Source organism: Ursus arctos, unplaced genomic scaffold, assembly GCF_023065955.2.
Source record: "Ursus arctos isolate Adak ecotype North America unplaced genomic scaffold, UrsArc2.0 scaffold_11, whole genome shotgun sequence".
NCBI classification, from domain to species: domain Eukaryota; kingdom Metazoa; phylum Chordata; class Mammalia; order Carnivora; family Ursidae; genus Ursus; species Ursus arctos.
Genome location: NW_026622775.1, coordinates 2030706 through 2049869, shown reverse-complemented (window position 1 = coordinate 2049869; position 19164 = coordinate 2030706). Strand labels below are relative to the sequence as shown.

Below are 19164 nucleotides of genomic sequence, written 5' to 3'. Positions count from 1 at the left end.
AGTCTCTGTAGAGCCAGTAGTAACTAGAGTTCAACATTAAGCCAGCTTTACGGTGTCTTGACAAATTTGGCCCTCAAATTTCTGTCCTTCTAGGTTATTGGGATAAATCAAAGTCTGCCAGAATATTTAATCCCAACCATAGATTTTACTGATAAAATTTCATTCATCTATTGGTTTTACAATATAATTTTGTTTTCTGGAAAATTTGAATAAACTAAGAGAGTGAACAAGTAATAGAAAAACAATGTTCTGAAATTTCAAGACAGTAGGGTGATAGAAGCATGTAGTAATGTCCAGATGAGTTAAGAATAAGTCATGACTGGGAGAAATTATTTACAAATTATACCTGATAAAGAACTTGCATCCAAAGTATACAAAGAACTCGTACAATTGGATAATAAGAAGGAAAATGACACAATTTGTAAAGTGGGCAAATATTTGAATAGACATTTCACCAGAGAAAACGCATGAATGGCCAATAAGAACATAAAAGATACTCAACAGCATTAGTCAAATGCAAATTAAAACCACAATGAGATATCACTTTGCACCCAGTAGAGTGGCTATCATAATAATAAAAAAGACAATAAGGTTAGGATGTGGAGAAACTGCAATCCACAACCGCCATGCATTGCTGGTGGGTATGTAAAATGGTACAGCCACCTTGAAAAACAGTCTGGCAATTTCTTTAAAAAGTTAAACATAAATTCACCATATCAACAAGCAATTCTACTCCTAGGTATATACTCAAAAGAAACGAAATGCTCATAGAGACTTGTACGTAAATGTTTATAGCAGCAGTATTCATTAAAGAAATTACCCAAAATGTCTATCAACTGGTGAATGGATAAACAAAATATGCTATATCCATAGAATGAAATACTATTAGGTGATAAAAAGCAACAAAGTACATATATATACCGCAACATGGTTGAATCTCAGTGAAAGAAGCCAGCTGCAAAACACCACATATTGTATGAGTCCATTAATACAAAATATACCAAAAAAGTCAAAAATATGGAAAAAGAAAGTGAATTAGAAATTTCCTGAGGCTGGAGTGGGAAAGAGAACTGACTGTAAATTAGTGCAAAAGATTTTGGGGGGTGAAAGTTCTGTTCTAAAATTAGATTGGGGTGATAGTTGCACAGCTCTGTAAATATACTAAAATTCACTGAATTATCCACTTAAAATGGATGAATTTTATGGCATGTAAATAAGTCCTTAATAAAGATATTTTTTAAAAAGAATTCGTCATGAATTGAACAACAATCAATGTATCATTGATGAAAGAAACTAAATAGATAAACTATTTTTGAAGGGCAGCATGGCAGTGTCTATCAAGACTTTAGATATATATACCCTTTGATCCCCCAATATTTTTAGGAATTTGTCCTATGTAAGTACTCATATAAGTGCACAAAAATAGATCATCAAGGATCTTGCCTCCTACAGTTTGAAATTTAAAAAAACCCAAATATTCTAAATGTCTTTTATTAGGGTAATAGTTACATATAAGTTATGATATATCCACAAAATGAATTATTATTCAGAATTTTTTAAGGAATAAGATAGATATTAGGTACTGTTGTGTCTAAGATACATTGTTAAGTGGGGGGAAAAAAGCAAATTATGTAACATATACACATTCCCACTGATAGAAATATATGTGTTTGTACATGCACAGAGAATGTCTGAAAAGATAAACCCTAATATTGTCCGAAGGCTAGGGTTAGGCGAGAAGGGAATAAAGAACTTTACTTTTAATTTATGTATATCTTTACACCATTTTAACTTTTCACAAATAACATGTATTACCCTTATAAAAAACAAATTTAAATTAATTAGTAAAAAGCCACTAAAGAAAAAAGCAAGTTAAAAAAGAAACGGTTAGCTGGTCGCCACTTGAGGATTCACAGTTATATACACGAAACTTTCTGAGGTAGTAAAAAGGAACCCTACATTATAGTTAACTTATTTTGTAAAAGAGTGATCCCCATAGTCTCTGCATTGGTGCAGCACGGGAAAGGTAGCTCTTAAAGGTTTCAGTAAATAGTGTGTGGCATTATACGAGAGATTAAAAATGGCCGATTATATAGATAGCTCAATGAAGACCACTTTTAGAGGAATCATGGACAATTTTCCACCTGCCTCCTTACGGTGGCAATCAGTTCAGTATTGAACTGTTTTTCTCTGATGGAGGAGTATACAAAGACCATCTGTGCTTCACTCTAAGTGACAGCAGTGTAGTAATACTAACAATTACTATTTACTGAGTGTCTACTCTGGGCTGGGTACCTTACATGGACACACGTTCTGTAATCCTTGGGTCAAGCCTGCAACAGAGCAATTATGGTCCTTTTCCCCTCATTTGACGAAACAGGCTCAGAGAATGAAATTCCTTGCAAAAAGGGACACACACAAGAGAGTAAGTGTTCATAGAGCGAGGTCTCCTTGCTGTCAAAGCTGACACTCTTCCACCAGGTCTTACAGTTAGAACGCTATTCGAGAGAACGTCTTTCATGATTGGAACAGCCAAGCCGTGTCACATCAAGGTTCAAAGTCTTACCTGTTCATCTACCTCTTGAGAACTGTCAACGTCAGTGCCGTTTGTTTCAAATTTCCCGTATGTCCCACTAAGAGATGAGCTGCTATCACTTATGCTACTTTCCGGGGTGCCTGTGACACTGTCACTAGCTGGCCGTGAGGACACAAAGAGGCTGATGTTATCAAAATCATCATCACCGAACCTGTTCTCAGCGTCCAACTTCTGTACTTTCGCTGGATTGTAGGGTTTTAAGAAGGAGGAATACACGTATCCTTTTATAACTGGATAAGAATAAAAAGAAAGTAGAAACAAGGTCATTTGTGTGTACCCTCACCAAATTTGTGTTTAGAGAAGCAAAGAGAGGCCCCTGGGAAAATCTCAACTTGAAAAGAGGTGATAGTAGTTCTGTGCATTTTATGCAAAAAAGCTTACTTCCTGTGTCAACAAGCCACCTGCTTGTACTCCCCAGTGGGTCCTGCTGTTTCACCACAGCCACCAATTCCCCTTCCAGAAGACTGATGTCATATTCTTGGGTAGCATTGCACTTGCGCTTTGCTTGGTAGAGTTCTTCTTTACTGTATGTGGATAGAAGTTTGGAGCGGTGAATGTCAGTTTGACGGGGCACTTCCTGCTGGGAGAAGTAAGGAGAAATTGGGGTTTAGATAGACATATAATAAAATCTTCACTGAGCCGGCAAATATTTCTTCTCTGGAGATTTTTTAAAATGTTGAAGCCATACGTTGATTTGGGATTATTTCACTGCGGAAGCATTGATGGAGTTATTATCGTGAAGCATCCAGCTGAGTTATGCAGTGAAAAATTCTCTAGTTAGCACATGAGGGCAGTGTTGCAGAGAAGAAAGAAAATTCAACTGCGTATAAGAAGGCAGAGGTTCTAATCCCTCTTGGATGGAACAATTTTTAATTTTTGCCATCCTGTAGACAATTCCCTTGCGTATTAAGCACTTGATAAATAATATTTAATTAAGCAAATTGTACATGTGCATGTCTTTTTCTGGGAAATAGTATCAGTAAATTAGGCAGGAGGCTAGAGGCCTAGACCCCTCCCAGCTCTGCCTCAAGTGATTTTGAGAAAGCCACTTCATCTCTGGAGCCTGGAATTCCTTATGTAGAAAAGTGAAAGAGTTGAACTACTATGATTTTGCTCTATAAAATTCTATTCATTCATTGAACAGATATTTATATCTGTTGTCAGGCAGCATTTTAACAGCTTGGAACATATCACGTACAAAACAGGTAAAAATCTATGACCTTACAGAACTCATGGTATAGAAGGTAGAAATAGACAAGAAATCCTACATATAATAGGTTGGTAAATTACAGGATATTAGAATGAGATAAGTGATTTGGAAAATAATATACTGCGATTTGAACAAGGTAAAGAAGTGAGAGTCATTGTCAGGAATCCTACCAAACTCACCAGAATTTGCACAGGCTTCTTCTTTTCAAAACTCAGTTTCCTCTCAATAAAGGTGGCACTGTTGTCCTTTACAAAATTAAGATTCTGAACTTCTTCTAGTACTCGATTCTGAATTTCAGAGATTCTTGAGGCCAACAGTGGTACCTATAGGTAGAAATGATATGGCATTGTTCTCAAACTATGTAACCATATTAGGTATTAAATTTAGTAGAGTTGTGACAAATAGAGAAAGTGTACGATAGCTCCACAGAAAAAAATTAGGGCAATGTTAGAACTTTTGGATAAAAATGGTCTAATTTGCTATCTCCAGAAACCTCACTAAAGTGATAGGGATAATTGTTTTTAAAGGCTCAGATCTAGGGGCACCTGGGTAGCTCAGTCAGTTAAGTGTCTGCCTTCAGCTCAGGTCATGGTCTCTGGATCCTGGGATTGAGCCTCATATCAGGGAAGTCTGCTCCCCCTCCCCCCCGGCTCATGCTCTCTCTTAAATAAATCTTTAAAAAATAATAAAGGATAAAATAATAGAAGAGAAATAGAAAGCAATGGAAATTTGGAAGAAGGGCTCAGGAATCAATGGCAGTTGGGTCCTCCAAAGTGGTAGGGTGGGATAGTGGGAAGGAGAAAGAAGCTAAAATGAGAAGCATTGGTTAACAGCCTGTGGTATTTAAACAAATCAGCAAATTCTTTGGCATGCCTCTCATCAAGAGTTGGAGTCCATGTCCTTTCTCCTCAAAAGTGCGTGGGTTTTTAAAATTGCCTCCATGAATAGAATGTGGAAATGAACAGAACAACAGAAGTGATGCTATCTGACTTTCAAGATTAGGCCAAAAGAGACCATTGAGGTTTCTGCGGGTTTCTCTTGGGACACTCACTCTGAGAGACTTTAGTAGCCATGGAAGAAGTTCAGTTGCACTGTAGCCAGTATATCAAAACACCAGGTTGAAAGATCAGGTGGGGGGAGGTCTACGGAACCCCAACTGTCCTCGTTCCCCAACTATTTGAGTCTTCTATCATCAACCCATCTTCCACCCCAGACACAGGCTTGAGGAAGTCTTTGAGATGACTCTAGCCCCAGCTATGATGAGACTGCAACCTCACAGAGACACTGAGAATGACTGCCGTGAGCCCAGGGAACCTCCAGAACCATGAAAGACAATAGTAATAAATGACCATTGCTTGCTACATGCTGCCATGTTTGATATAATTTGTTACACAGTTTTAGACAACTGGAATCATCCATATATCCATTAGTAGGAGCAGGTTGATACAAAAAACCATACAAAATGTATGATTCCATTTTTATGAGATACAAACCAGGCATAACAGTCTATGGTAACATATGGATGCATCCCCAGGAAGTTAAAAAAGCAAATGGCAGGATGGTGCTGGAATATCCTAGTTTTCTATAGGAAACAATACATACGTATTTTCATTTACTTCTAATGGCATGAAGAAACCCTGAATGGATAAACTAGTAACAATGGGACTGGCAGTAGGGGATGGGTGGTTAGGGAATGGGAGTCTGTGTGAGACTGCTTATACATTTTTATGTAGTTTTGCCTTTTGAACCACGTAAATGTAGCACCTGCTTTTTCAACTTAATTTAATTCAAATGATAAGTTAAAAGTTAATTAAATACACAGTAAAAAATAAAGTCAGGACAATTAATTTTCCTCCTAATGTTGTCCATTAAATATCTAACCAGCTGAAGAAGAACTAATTGAAATGAAGGGTAAAGAAACCACACTGATTTTCTTAAGTTGATACTAGCTTGTAAATATCATTCTTCTTCTTCAGGGAAATAGTCATAAAATCATATCCTAATGGAAAACTAAATACACACACGTGATCACACATCCACACATCCTAGACTGTTTTCCATTGCAAGAAAGACTGGACAGGTAGCCTGTTTCTGTCGTTCCACTGAGATGGCCTTCTTTCTGGATCCACGTCTTACACAGTCACGGTTAGCACTGAGGAACCACTGACTAGGAAGAGAATACAAAATACAAATTGATAAGCTTCAGCAGAGCCTCGAGCAGGCGGAGCTAAAAGGTGTCCGGCATTTGAAAAAAAAAACCTCCAAGAAGAACAAAGGTGTACAAGTCACACTAAACCTGAACTAGGAAACATTCCTGGGGAGAAAAGAGAAAGAAACGGGAAGACTGTGTGACCGGCTTCAGTTAAATCCCGCCCCGCCCCCCACGCGCGGGCGCGTGCGCACACGCACGTCACGCACGGCACGCATGCGCACCATGCGCGGGGCCGTTTCACGCGGCCGTGGTTCCTAGCAGGTCCTGCTGGCTTAGCTAGCCCGGTGCTTACCGGCGCCACTGTGAAATACACTTGCTGAGCCGAGAGGGTCAGGTCCCCGAGGAGAGCCACGAAACTGCAGAGACAGTTCCACAGAATCTTCCGAGCCGCCCGGTTGAACACCTGGAGCTCCTCCACGAGCTGGGCATTGAGGGCCTCATACTCCTTTTTGGCCAAGTCTGACTCGTCTCCTGCTGCCCGAGGTAGGTAGCTGTTGCAGTCCAACAGTTTGTCGTAGCGTTTCTGGATGAGCTTCTGAGGCCCTGTGAATAAGGACAGCAGGGCCGACAGGGGCACCAGGACGAGCCTGTGTAAATGGGCTGCCTGCCGAGAGAGAAAAGCAATCCTGTGACAGAGTCGGGAGCAACCAATACATGTCCCGCGCTATCACCAGTAGGCTTACTTCCTCCCTGCGGGAGCTCAGAGGAAGACAGGAAAGTATGTAGCCAAGTTAAGAGGCGATGTGTTGATCAGGGGTGCCTGGGTGGCTCAGATCTGCCTTTGGCTCAGGTCGTGATCTCTGGGTCCTGGGATTGAGCTCCCCAATCAAGCCCCCCCCCCCAACCCTTGTTAAGTCCCATATCTGGCTCCCATCTCAGCGGGAAGTCTGCTTCTCCCTCACCCTCTCCCCTTTGCTCATGCTCTCTCTCTCTCTCTCTCTCTCTCTCAAATGAATAAATAAAATCTTAGAGGATGTGATCTTTTTTTGTCTAGCTAAACTTGCTCAAAAACTTAGAACAGGGACTCTAGACTCTAATACTGAATGCAAAGAGTGAGCAAGAAGAGGAATACCAAAGTTAAAGCCTGCACACCCAAGATGCACTCCATCTTTCTCCCTACAGCCATTGGTTTTGTCATTGGGGTCATCTCCTTCCACACTTTCCCCTTCCCCTCTTTTCTAATCCCAGAACCCAGCAGAGTTACTCCAGCACATGGGGTGGGAGGCAGAGACTCCAGTCTTTGATCACTAAGACTGTGCGAATGACTCACCATACAATTCCCTTCATTTGCTGACAATAAAAGGAAGGTAGTCTTAGAAGAGACTGTATCCTGTACCTCCCACATCTGCCCAATTCCCTGGTTACCCTGATGACTTATTTTGGGTAGAGGAACTTTATATCCTATACAGATAAGTACCTCCTTATTATAGGTATTTTGCTGCTGTGATAGAAATGACAATAGAATTATTGCTTTCTCTTTAAGTACATTGAAGGTTGATGCTGGTTCTGTTTCTTAAATTGTTACATTTTTAGGTCTGAGTCATTGAAAATGAACTTCATATTAACCCCCAGCCCCATGCCAGCACCTGAGCATCCTGGACTTACTTTCTTCTATTTCTCTTTCTTCCCCCTCTATTCTGAAGCGCACTATATCTTATGTTGGTGACTGCCGACTTTACGCTTTATCATATATGCGTAGGCTACATGATTGTTACAGCAATTTAGAAGTAGGTTTCTCTTTGTGCCCTGAAAGATGTCCTAGGGAATCAGCATCTGAGCAGCAGCTTTCATTAATTAAACAGCCTCTGGTAACTTTGTCTGAACTCATGGGAAATCTACAAGAGAAAGGAAACCAATCTCTTACTGGCACTAGCAATAGACTACACAGATAAAATTTGATGTCTAGCTTATAAAATAATCAATATACACCTGCAGACTGTTTAATGAGTCCTTTGACTAAGCAAAGAATCTGTTTATGGTTCTGATAAATTACTGTATTGTAACTTGACTGGATTCTACAGGCAATTACGATATTACAACATAATTACTATATATATGTATGCCATATATATATGTGTGTGTGTGTGTAGTATATATATGTGTATATATATACGTCTATGGTCACAGGATATACCATAGAGAGAAACCGATTCTGATTCAGCTGGACATAGGAATTATGATTGGAACAAATAAGAATCAGATTTTCTTTTCATATTTTTTCCTATTCAAAACATGTAGGCAAGTACTTTTCAAAGTAGATAAGTATTTTTCAAGGTTAGATAAAAACACTGCTCTGCCTTTAGATAGATTTTTGAATTCTTATTAACATTTGATTTTTAAAAAGGAGTTTACTGTACTCATAAGTAAAAAAAGTTACTTTTATATTGATCATTCTAATGATTATTTTAATTTAGCTCAATTTATCATCTTGTGGTTTCATGCAAGGAGAAGAACACAGCTCTTCTTCCATCAAATTCTGGACATGCTTGTTGAGGAGAAGCTGTATACCATGCTCTTACATAGTGCTCAATAAATACTTATCGACTTAATACATTGGAATTAAACTAAAGAGCAAACCGTTAAGGACTTTTCTAAATTGTGCTGCCTGTAATTAAGCCCAGAAAATGTATAAAGAACTAGCCACACTGTTTCCATTTAACATCCATCGTAAAAACTTCTCTCTCTCTGTCTCTTGCTCTCTCACTCTCATTTATCTAATCGATCATTTTAGTTCAGATGTAATCCTGACTTTCCATTCCCCAGTGCCATGAAATAAGATGCCTCTGAGTGTTTTCTACTGGGGGGTGGGGCTACTCACTGGATGCCGCGACTTGAGACTGGGGGGACATTACTGAGATTTAGAGCCTGGTACTCCAGGAGTGCTAAACATCCTCCAACACAAGGGCCTCTCAATGAAGAGCTATCGGACCCAAAATGCCAATAATGCCAACACAAAACTGCCACTTTCAAGGACCTTCAAGATGATGAAGGAGCCTATTATGGCTTCTATATAACGTAGTACTATGATGTAATAATACCTATGCAACACAAGATACGAAATTAAAATCAGTACTACTCAAACTAATGTACCAGCCAAGTATTTCTAGGCTTAAGCATGTTGTTAGGATTCCAGACTATGTTTTATAATTTTGTATATTTTATAGATCTCATAGAAAACAAATATTTTACCACAGAACAGAAGGCATGTGACTCATAGGTTAAAAGCCCTTTCTCAATAAGAAGGCTTTACTTTCCAGTATATAGTGTGTTAATAAAAGTCATGTCTTCAGAGAGTATCTTCGGTCCTCCTGTAAGGACTCTGGACTTTTCCAGAGACTCTGTTAGGAAAATCACAGCTTGCCAACTTGATAAATCTGTGATCTATCACATGCAGACTTATACTAAATGTGGATTTACACAGGGGCGCCTGGGTGGTTCCGTTGAGCATCTGTCTTCAGCTCAGATCATGATCCCCGGGTCCTGGGATCAAGCCCTGCGTAGGACTCCTTGCTCAGCAGGGAGCCTGCTTCTCCCTCTGCCTGCCATTACCCCTGCTTGTGCTCTCCCTCTCTGTCAAATAAATAAATAAGATCTTAAATAAATAAATAAAATAAAAGCTACACAGACACTGACTACTCCTAGGGTCTGGGACCCTCTTGAGTTTTTATCAGAGTAAAAAATCTTCACTAATACCACTTTAAAATAGTTAATAATAATTTAAAAAACCCTGCCTGTTTAAACCTACTGATTTTGATATTCGTATTTGCTTTAGTGCATGTTTTATTTCTAACTCCAGAAAAACAAATAAAAAGCAGCTTTTCTTCTAACCCTACTTTCTAATTTATCTGTGACTATAAATAACTTACAAAGTCACCACAGGGATTTGGGGCATAACTTGGGGCCTCCGAATGGCTCCTCTCCTCCTTATCTTTGTTGCATGAGATCTCCTGGAGCTCCATCACACTCTGCAGCGCTAAGGGCATGGCCTCCTGAAACCCACGAACAAAGTCACAAAATGGGCAAAGTTCTGAAGTTCCGTACAATTAAATGTATCCCAAGTGTGTACTTCATCATCATAACCCCCCATTACGAGAGAAAACAAAAAAAAGGAAGGAAAGAAAGTCATGAATACTCTGCACAACGAGGTTACTTACAACAATCTGTTTTCTTCCTTTCCCCCTGTCACTTTCTCCTACTGCTCTGTATGACACCTTCTTTATTAAGTGGGACTCCAGCTTAAGTTCCCTCATTGGCCATTCTTCAGCATTCAGTTCTTACTGAAGCCCTTATTTTAGAAATCACTCCTTTTTGATTTATGTCTTCAGTTTTCCTTAGTGAATTTACTGCTCTTTGTAAAAGAAGATGCTCATGTTTTTGCTGAATTGGCCAGTGGAAATAGAAGACTTTCCTGTAGATATTCCCAGGATGCATTCACTTCATGAAATGTCTGTGAAGGACAGAGTTCCCACTGCTCTCTGGTCTTATAACTAAGTTTTGGTTTTCTTTTCACAGAAAGCAGAGCTTTAGGAAGAGATTAGCAAAGCTGATTGTAAAGTCAGGCTTTGCATCAGTTAATAAGTGAGAAAAGAATGTGGCTTGTTGGTTACATAACATAGAACCTTTTCTCCAAATCATCATGCCTGTTAACCTAATCCTCTGTTGGTATAAGAATTTACCTATGCATGCAAACATCTGCTTCCAAAAATAGATATCCAAGATAAAAACTGTAAAATGGGAAGGGCGTCATGTGTTAACTGAGTTACATGGAATTCTACTGCTTATCTATGTCTCCCAGTCATGACCATTATCAAGATGTTGTTAAGGACGCTATGTCTTCTTTATGAGATCCATTCTCTCTCTACTGATTATAATTATACTGCACTTCAATTGGTTTGATGAAGTCAGTGATTCTCAATGAGGGCAGAAAAACTTTCTGGGGGATTGGAAATTAGTGGGAGTGCTTTTGTCTTCTACTACGGTTGTCTGGGAGTATTTGCATATTGTAGTTCTTATTATTTTGTCAGAATTTATTTTCCTTTACATTTTCTTTTATGTAGACCTACCTACCGACAGAAATTACCTGTGAATTTCATTCAGAACTCCAAAGGAGGCATTATAAAATACCAGTTATAAAATAAATAGAGGTGCTCTGTTCATATAGGGTTGTGTGATCGTATGTCCTTTTTTAAGTTGGCTTCTCAGAGACTTACAGCTAAATTTGAGATCCACATGTGGGGTTCTGTGGTTTTTACATGGCCTTTATGTTATGCTCTTTTTGCTCTTTAGTCCTCCTCTAATTTCGTTTTATGTCCACCTTTGATTTTGTTTTTTCTTTCAGTCCCACTTTTAAATGTGCAAATATGTGTTTTAAGTACTAGAAAGGGATACGTTAGTATAATTCAACAAATAAAGAAAATTTCTGCCAAATCAATTTTGCATTAATGAACTCATCTCTATTATAAGGAAAGCGTGCTGATGGTCCAACACCACGTGGCAATCACGTGAGCTAATGTCCTACAGTGTGGTGACTTGAATTGGGAGAATGCGGGAACAGATAAGGGAACAAAGAACAAAATCTACATCTTTATACTGGCTTCCCTCAGCGGCAGCCTCCCAAACTTGATATAATATCAGTGACTTTTATCATATAAATTCCATCACATAAATGAATGAACATTCACATTCACTCTTCAGAATAACCGTGGACATCAATACCTTGTCCTAGAAACACTGGAAACGGTTGTGTCTTACCTACCTGGATATGTTGAAGACAGAGTGAAATGTTCTTCACGCAATGCCTCACTGTCTTTTCTAAAGATCTAAACATCTTTTCTTCTCTGTTAAAGGTATTGTCTTTCACCTATAGTGAAGATGAAATTATTTTTATAACTCAAATAAATCTTGTGCTTTAAAGAAATGTCACAGGCTGTATTAGTCCAGCACATGCCAAAGAGGCTCCTTTATGAGATGACAACCTTCCATGTCATGCTGACCACCTTAGCGCGGTGCTTGCTGTGTCTGAGCACACGGCGAAACTTCAGTTAGTGTAGCGAAGCCGCTGCTGCTGGTTAATCTGCTGTCCAGCTTTCACGGAGCGTCGTCTGTGTGATGGTAGCTGCAGGAGGTGCAACTTTCCTTTGCAGTTGCTAACGGCATATGTTATATACATACTCTGAAATTATGCCCCATTTGTGGGTTCATAAAATGATTAATACAATAAAAAAATCAAAATTAAAATAAGATACACATTGCATCCCTTTACCGGAACTTACTGTTTTGTTGCTATGACTCATCCCAGTTAAGTTCACAATGGTTATTTAGAAAAGAAACTTAGCTTCCTGGCTAAAGAAATGCAGTAATTCTTTACCAACTCAAATTTGAAAGGTTGAGTATGATCTTGGCCAGAAGAGTCCTTCTGTGGGGAAAACCCGGCAGAATTAAGGCAGTGGTCACATGTGTTTAAGTTATTTTTTGATGTTTTATTTTATTGATAAGACCATAATTATTATTAATGGTGAGAAGTACTTCTTGGCTATCAAAATGGTGACCGAAGAGCAGGACCAGCTTCATGCTGGCAAAATCTGTGTGAGCCTGAAAATGATTTGTGGCGCCTGGTGGGCATTCTTCAGTTTGGTACTGGGTAGTGACCATAGCTGCGCTCTGTTCATAGTTTATAGGTTTGTTAATTTAAGGTGGTTGACCTTGGGGGGGGGATGGTTGACCTTAAAACTGAATGCACAGAAAATGGTCATATTTTATTTTATTTTTAAACGCCTTCATATTGTTTATCTAAAAAGCTTTTGATTAAATAGGTAGCCTAGTTCCTTGTAATTCACATAACATTCAGTATCGTCTGCCTTAGGATCTCTCTGCTCTAATCTAGTTTGATGTATAGAACAATATGCTGGGGCAGATTATTTTAAATGCAGTTTTCAACGACCCATCACCAGCTATTTTATAATTTTGTGTATCTTGGCAGGGATCCAGATGATTCTAAAATAAGAGATTCAAGGATCAGAGTATGAGAAATATTGTGCAGTTCTGTGTTCCTATAGCCAAGCCTTTCTTGTGCTGCTTTATTTTGCTGGAATATGCTGCTGTCCCTTTTTTTGCCTTGCAAAATTCTGTTTAATTTTTTTAAGGACTCAACGTTCACCCCTTCTGTGAAACCTCTCTTGAATTCCTATTCTTTTCACCGTAGAAAATTAATTGGTCCCCCATGTGCTCTCACAACACTAGTTAATTATTTAAGTGATTCTATCCACTGATAAATGGCAAGCATTTGAGATTAAGTATTTTTTGTCTTAGTAATAATAATAGCTAACATTTATTAAACACTAAACTATGTTCCAGACACAGTGCTAAAACCTGCTTTTCTCATTTTAATTTTTAAAAACTCTCTGGCATAAGTGCCACAGTTAATCCCATTTTAGAGATAAACAGAAGCTTGGGAGCTGTGGCAGAGATAGCTGCTGTTCTTCTTGTCATACTTTTCCTGACAAGCTTTGCACCTCTGGTTTAAGCTGGACACATGGCTACCCTGCTGGAGACTACCTTTTCCAGTCTCCCCGGCAGCAGCTCGTTCTGCCCTCGTAACTTGTTTGGGTAAATAGATGTTAGTTAAGTGATATATTTCACTTCTGAATTTTGGCCTTACAGCATTGTCCTTGGGACAATACTGAAGACACAGCAGTGACCCAACTTCAACCCAGCAGATGGAGACAGAATGTTTGGGGGACAGCACAGCACCGAATTGGAGACAGCCGGGTTCCTAAAGAAATTTGTGCAGCAGAGCCTGTCTGGACTCACATCTTAGGACTATTATAGGAAAGAGAAATAAATGACTATCCAGCTTAAGCTACTTTGTTTTGGAATCTCTTTGTGAAAGGAGCTTGGCCTTTACCCTAAATAATATAGAAAATTAAAGAAATTTACCCATGTTAGTAGGTATTCACACCCAAGGAGTCAGAATTCAGAATTTCTTTGTATTCCTGATCTCTAACACAGTTTCTGGTACATAGAGTTCAATACATGTGTGATGAATTGAACGGAATCTTCCTCTTGGGTAATAGTTTTATACCCTAACTCCACCAAATATTTCACTTGAGCTGCTGACAAGTGCAAAATTGACTGATTTGAGATTTATCTCTTCTGCAGTTCGGCCTATGCAGCTGATTTTCTGATTAACAGTGAAATGCTTCGTTGCTGACAGGGCATCTTCTCAAAAGATTAAGGGGAAAATCTAATTAATATCCTTTCAGGCCACTTTACCTACAATTCACTTTTAGTTCACAATTGGAAAATATCAGAAGCCGATGATAAATATGTTGAAGAATGTAACGGCTTCTACAAAAACTTGCTCAGAATTAAAACCTGCTGTTGTTCCTCAATAGAATTGTCTTAAGTCAGAAGCAACAACCTGAAGAGTAGGGGAGAATTGTGTGCATGACATTTACACATGCCTATGGAGGCTGCAGTCTCTTCTCAAATTGAATTCCCAGTCCAATTTTATTACTGTTGCTTTTACTTCAAATGTCTTGATTTTCCTTTCCCTGATCTATGACCATACACCATAATGTCCCAAACTTCTCATATTATAGTTTTGCATTGGGAGAGGGGCTTGGAGTTATTTCCTGCTTGCAATGGACCCAGTGAGCCCCTAGAAGAACATAAAGAGGTATTAACAAGAATGATACATGCCATGGATTCTAAGAATGTCCGTATTGGATATGGAATGGTAAAGTAGGTGCAGCCACAAGAGGAAACAAAAACAGGGCTTGGAAGAAGTTGATTATAGTGACAAGTCCTAAAGAGGAGGTCCCTGCATGCCGTTTGGGCCACAGGACAATCACTAGGTTTTGGTCAGAGGGCAGAAAGGAGCAGGGGCAAAATCAAGACCAGAGCCTTATTATGTTTTTTGTGGGCAACCCTAATAGAAATAGCTGGGTCAGGATAAATAGTTTAGGATTGGCCAGTTTGGGTAATTCCCATGGGCTTTGGGCTTTTGTGGTGGTCTTTTCTTGTCTGGGACCTGGCCCTAGGATGATTTAAGGCAGAGGAATACTGGCTTGGTGTGTGAGAGTTAGATTAGAAGGTGTTTGGGGCTATAGACTCCTGATTGCTTGGTTTGCATATGAAGGAAGTGATCCCAGCTGAGCCCTTTGATTTCTCTAAGAATGGATTAGTCCTGGGAGGGGCATCTCTCAGGGCCTGCAGCTTTTTCAAGATGTCAAACATCATAACATACAGAAAGTAAAAGACCTGACTAATACGCAATGCATAAAGGAGTTTATATCTACGTGAGAAGTAGGAAGTCTGTATGTTAAAAGGTAGTAAACAGTAATACACTGTAGTGATATGAAATGCTGCTGCTGCTGCTGATGGTGATGATGATGATAGCCGATGCGTACTGAGTGCTTCCTGTCTGTGTTAGGTACTTTCTTCATAGGCGTCACCTCATTTCATCCTCACGAGCCCTCCATGTGGTAGGTCCTAGTGTAATCTTGATGACTCCCTTGGAGTTAAGCTTTGTGCCCAAAGGCAAATACTTATTAAGTGGCAGAAGTGACGTTCTAATCCAGATCTGGATAACTTCAAGGACGTTGCCCTTACTTTCTGCCATCTGCTGACTCTGGCAAATGTTCATGGTGCCAAGATTGGAAAACACTCAGCCAGCTTGTCAGGCATTCAGAAGAGGAAGAGGCCAGTACTATCTTAGGGACAGAAAGCTGCAAAGGCTTAATGGAGAAAGGAAAAAGACCCTGGCAGCTGAAGAGTGAAGTACATAGGACAAGCCAACTAAAACCAATGCTGAACTACCATACAGTTGCCTCTAGTTCAAACTAAAAACCTTAGAGATGTTAACATAATAAGGGATGAAGTCAGGCAAATGAGAAGAAAAAAAGTACTATACAGTATCTTAAGAACTGTCCTGCTTGCTTTCGGTTAGAAGCCCGCTGAATTACTATCTCTAGGCCGTGAACTTTCTATCTTGTGATTCTCAAAGTGTGTTCCATTTGTCACTTACTTCAAGGTCATTTAGCTTCAAAACACCTGGAGTTCTGTAAAAATACAGACCGCTAGGTTGCACCCTTGAACCGGGTGGAGCCCTGGAATCTTTTGGCAAGCTCCTCAGGTAATTATTCCACACATTAAAGTTTGAGAGCATTTGCTAGTCCATCCATTATTTATTGGGGGTTGAGATGAAAGTGGTTCAGAGCAGGCTAAACAGCTGACACAAAACAATTACCCAGTAATATAATGTGCATGGGGGGTGGGGAGAGAGGAAGAGGATAGAGGTAGGAAAAAAATCACACTAAGGTCCGCACCTAACCCCCCCTTTCTTTTTTTAGATAGGTGAAATAAAGATAAGATGAACATTAAGGGAACCTGAAAAGAAATTGAGGTTTTTAAAAAGCAGAGATAAGATAGGGGTGAATGGAGGACATTGCCTTGGGTGAGATTATGTGCTGGTTGACGGTGAGAATTAGGACTTCTGGGGCATCCCATGTTGACCCCTGTCCTCATGTCCTGTTCTTTCCTTTGCTTCCTGAGTAGAAGCACCACAGTTAAAATAGTGTCAAAACCACCCACACTCCATTTCCCCCAAAAGAGGGAGAAAGAAAGGATCAGCATCAGGCAATGACCTTGAATTCTCAGTGTTCTAGAAACAGCTCTGATAACAACCAACCAAACCCTCACGAAAGTATCAGCATTCATATGCCCCAGGAGGATGTATATGGCCGGAGAAGAAACATTACCTGTGGTTCTCCTCTGGTCAGAATCTTTAGATGATTTGTCACTCTTTTTGATTTCTTGCTAATTGAATGAATGTTTAGTTTAGACAATTTATCTTTAAGTGATTCATCCTCATCATTCTTCTTGTATTTTAGAACTGAAATGGAAGAATGCAATCATATCTCTGAACACATGCAACATAGAAAGTGTGTGTTTCATCCAAAGAATTCAAGATCCATATTTAAGATAGAAATCTATGTGGTTTTTGACCCTCTGATGCAGGTGCAGTATGTTCTGGCCCCACTGCCCAGGCATGAGCCCAGCTGCCCAACCCACTGATCAGAAACTCAGCTGTCCAGGGGCTTGAGCTCCTCAAAGCTCGAGGTCCATTTACCTTCCACATTAAAGAAATCTCTGACACTGGAGAAAAACTCTCTCTCTTCTTAGATAATACATTTGTTATCTTTGGTCTCTAGAATGAAGCATCAAGACCTCACTAAGGGAACTGCACCCAGCATAAGGAGACCTCAGACTCTAGAGGGGCTCTCCACTAGCTGAGACATTTGGGGTAAGTTGAGCACCTCTCTGAGCTTTACCTTTTTATCTTTAAGATCGTTTACACCTCTCATATTGTTCAAAGTGTTAAACGTTTCTAACATTCAGTTTTGGTAAGCGTGCCAGGAGATGGGCAATCTTACACACTGTTGATGAGGTTTCAACCCATACAGTTTTTGTGGAGAAAAATTGGGCAGAATCTTCTAAATGTATAGTCTGTGACCAGGAAGTCCGTGCAGAGAATCTGCTTTCCATAATAAGCATAACAAAGTTTTGCTTGATACAGCATTTTTTTCCCAATAGCACAATATTGGAAACAATCAAAAACTTAATCTATAGAGGAATAGTTAACTCAATTATGACACATTCAGAAATAGAATAGTAGGGAACTATTGAAAAGAAAGCCAATATTACCTGAGAGAGTGTTCATGATATGTAATTAAGTTTAAAAACCACCCCCAGCAGACTGTAGTGCCACACATGTTCAGGAAAGATGGAGAGATGGAGAAGAGAAAGAAGAAAGAAAATAGAAAAAAAAAAAAAAGACATAGTAACTCTAAAGAAAACCTATGAAATGTCAGCTATGCAAACTGTAATCATGGGAGTGGAAAATTTTTCCACTTTAATACTGTGAAAGAGTTTAAGCAAACAGAAAAGTAAAAAGAATAATATAACAGTTTTCTTTCAGTCTTGTCAAATTCTAACATTTTCTCCTTGCTTATCTTCATAAAAATAATCAGTTGAAGTTTCTCTGATCCCCATCTTTGGTCCCTTAAAGGGAATTATGATCCTACAGAATGGGGTTGACTCTATCTGTATCTATTTTTACACCTGTATTGTATATGGATTTGTACAATGCATAGTATTATTTTGAATGTTTTCAATGTTTATAAAAATGGCACCATATTGCAAATATATATTCTTCTGTCACTTGTAATTTACTTTTTAGAAAACTCAACTCTGTGTTTTTGAGATTTATTCAATTGACACATGCATTTTAATTTTTATGTTCTCGCGGTATCTTAGTATCCAGTACACAGTTTTCCTATTATCTGGATAAATATGTAAGCTATTTTCTTGCTTTACGAACAGTAGTAGTTACTAGTATACCTGCCTATGAGTATATGGGAAAGAGTTTCTCAAATATCTAGAAATTGATTTTCTGAGTGTCAGGTGTGGGCATCTTCAACTTTACTAGATATTGCCAAATTATTCTCCATAGTGGTGGTTCTCACTACATTCTCAGCTTCAGACTGAGATTCAGCACCTAACATGAGCCCTTCAATTTCTTTTTGCCAATCTGATAGGATGGAAATGGTATGTCATTGTGATTTTAATTTGCATTTCTCTCAGTATAAATGAAGCTTAGCCTTTAAAAATGTACTGGTCTTTCTGAATTGCTTCCTTTATTATTAACCTTTTTTATATTAGAATGTTTTTATTATTGATTTAATATCAGTAGTTATATATTCTAGATAGTAATCCTTTGCCTATGAACTGTCTTTTAATTTGTTTATAGTGTCTCTTCCTCTACAACTTTCATTTTTTTTACTCTAGGCCCTTCTTTATAATTTTAATTTATTAATACAAATACTATTTTTCCAATAAAAATTTAGAAAATAAAAACAATAAAAATAAATGAAGTTGTTAGAGCAGTTAGCTCCCACGTCCTACCATTGCTTTAGTGTTGAATTAAGATTTAAGGTTAGAAGTGCAAAGCCAATTAAGAACTTATGGATACAAATCGCCCTGACAGAGGACCCACACAATCTATCCCAATGCATTACTACATCTGGGGTGATGGAAACCATGTAATTATGCCTCCTGTTTTGAAATCTACATTCCACTTCAGAC

The 19164-nt window shown here is 38.9% G+C and overlaps 1 protein-coding gene across 1 annotated transcript in view; it reads right to left on the bottom strand.

Annotated features, from left to right (window-relative positions):
• ARHGEF38 (Rho guanine nucleotide exchange factor 38) overlaps positions 1-19164 on the bottom strand; it is a 118558-nt gene that overhangs the window by 8330 nt on the left and 91064 nt on the right. Inside the window, exons 7-13 of the mRNA XM_026499115.3 lie at positions 16779-16912; positions 11774-11878; positions 9885-10007; positions 6311-6622; positions 3986-4129; positions 2978-3176; positions 2567-2826 (exon numbers count right to left, since the gene is read on the bottom strand). Of these exons, the coding sequence (XP_026354900.1) occupies positions 2567-2826; positions 2978-3176; positions 3986-4129; positions 6311-6622; positions 9885-10007; positions 11774-11878; positions 16779-16912 (1277 nt within the window). The remainder of the gene's footprint in view (positions 1-2566; positions 2827-2977; positions 3177-3985; positions 4130-6310; positions 6623-9884; positions 10008-11773; positions 11879-16778; positions 16913-19164) is intronic.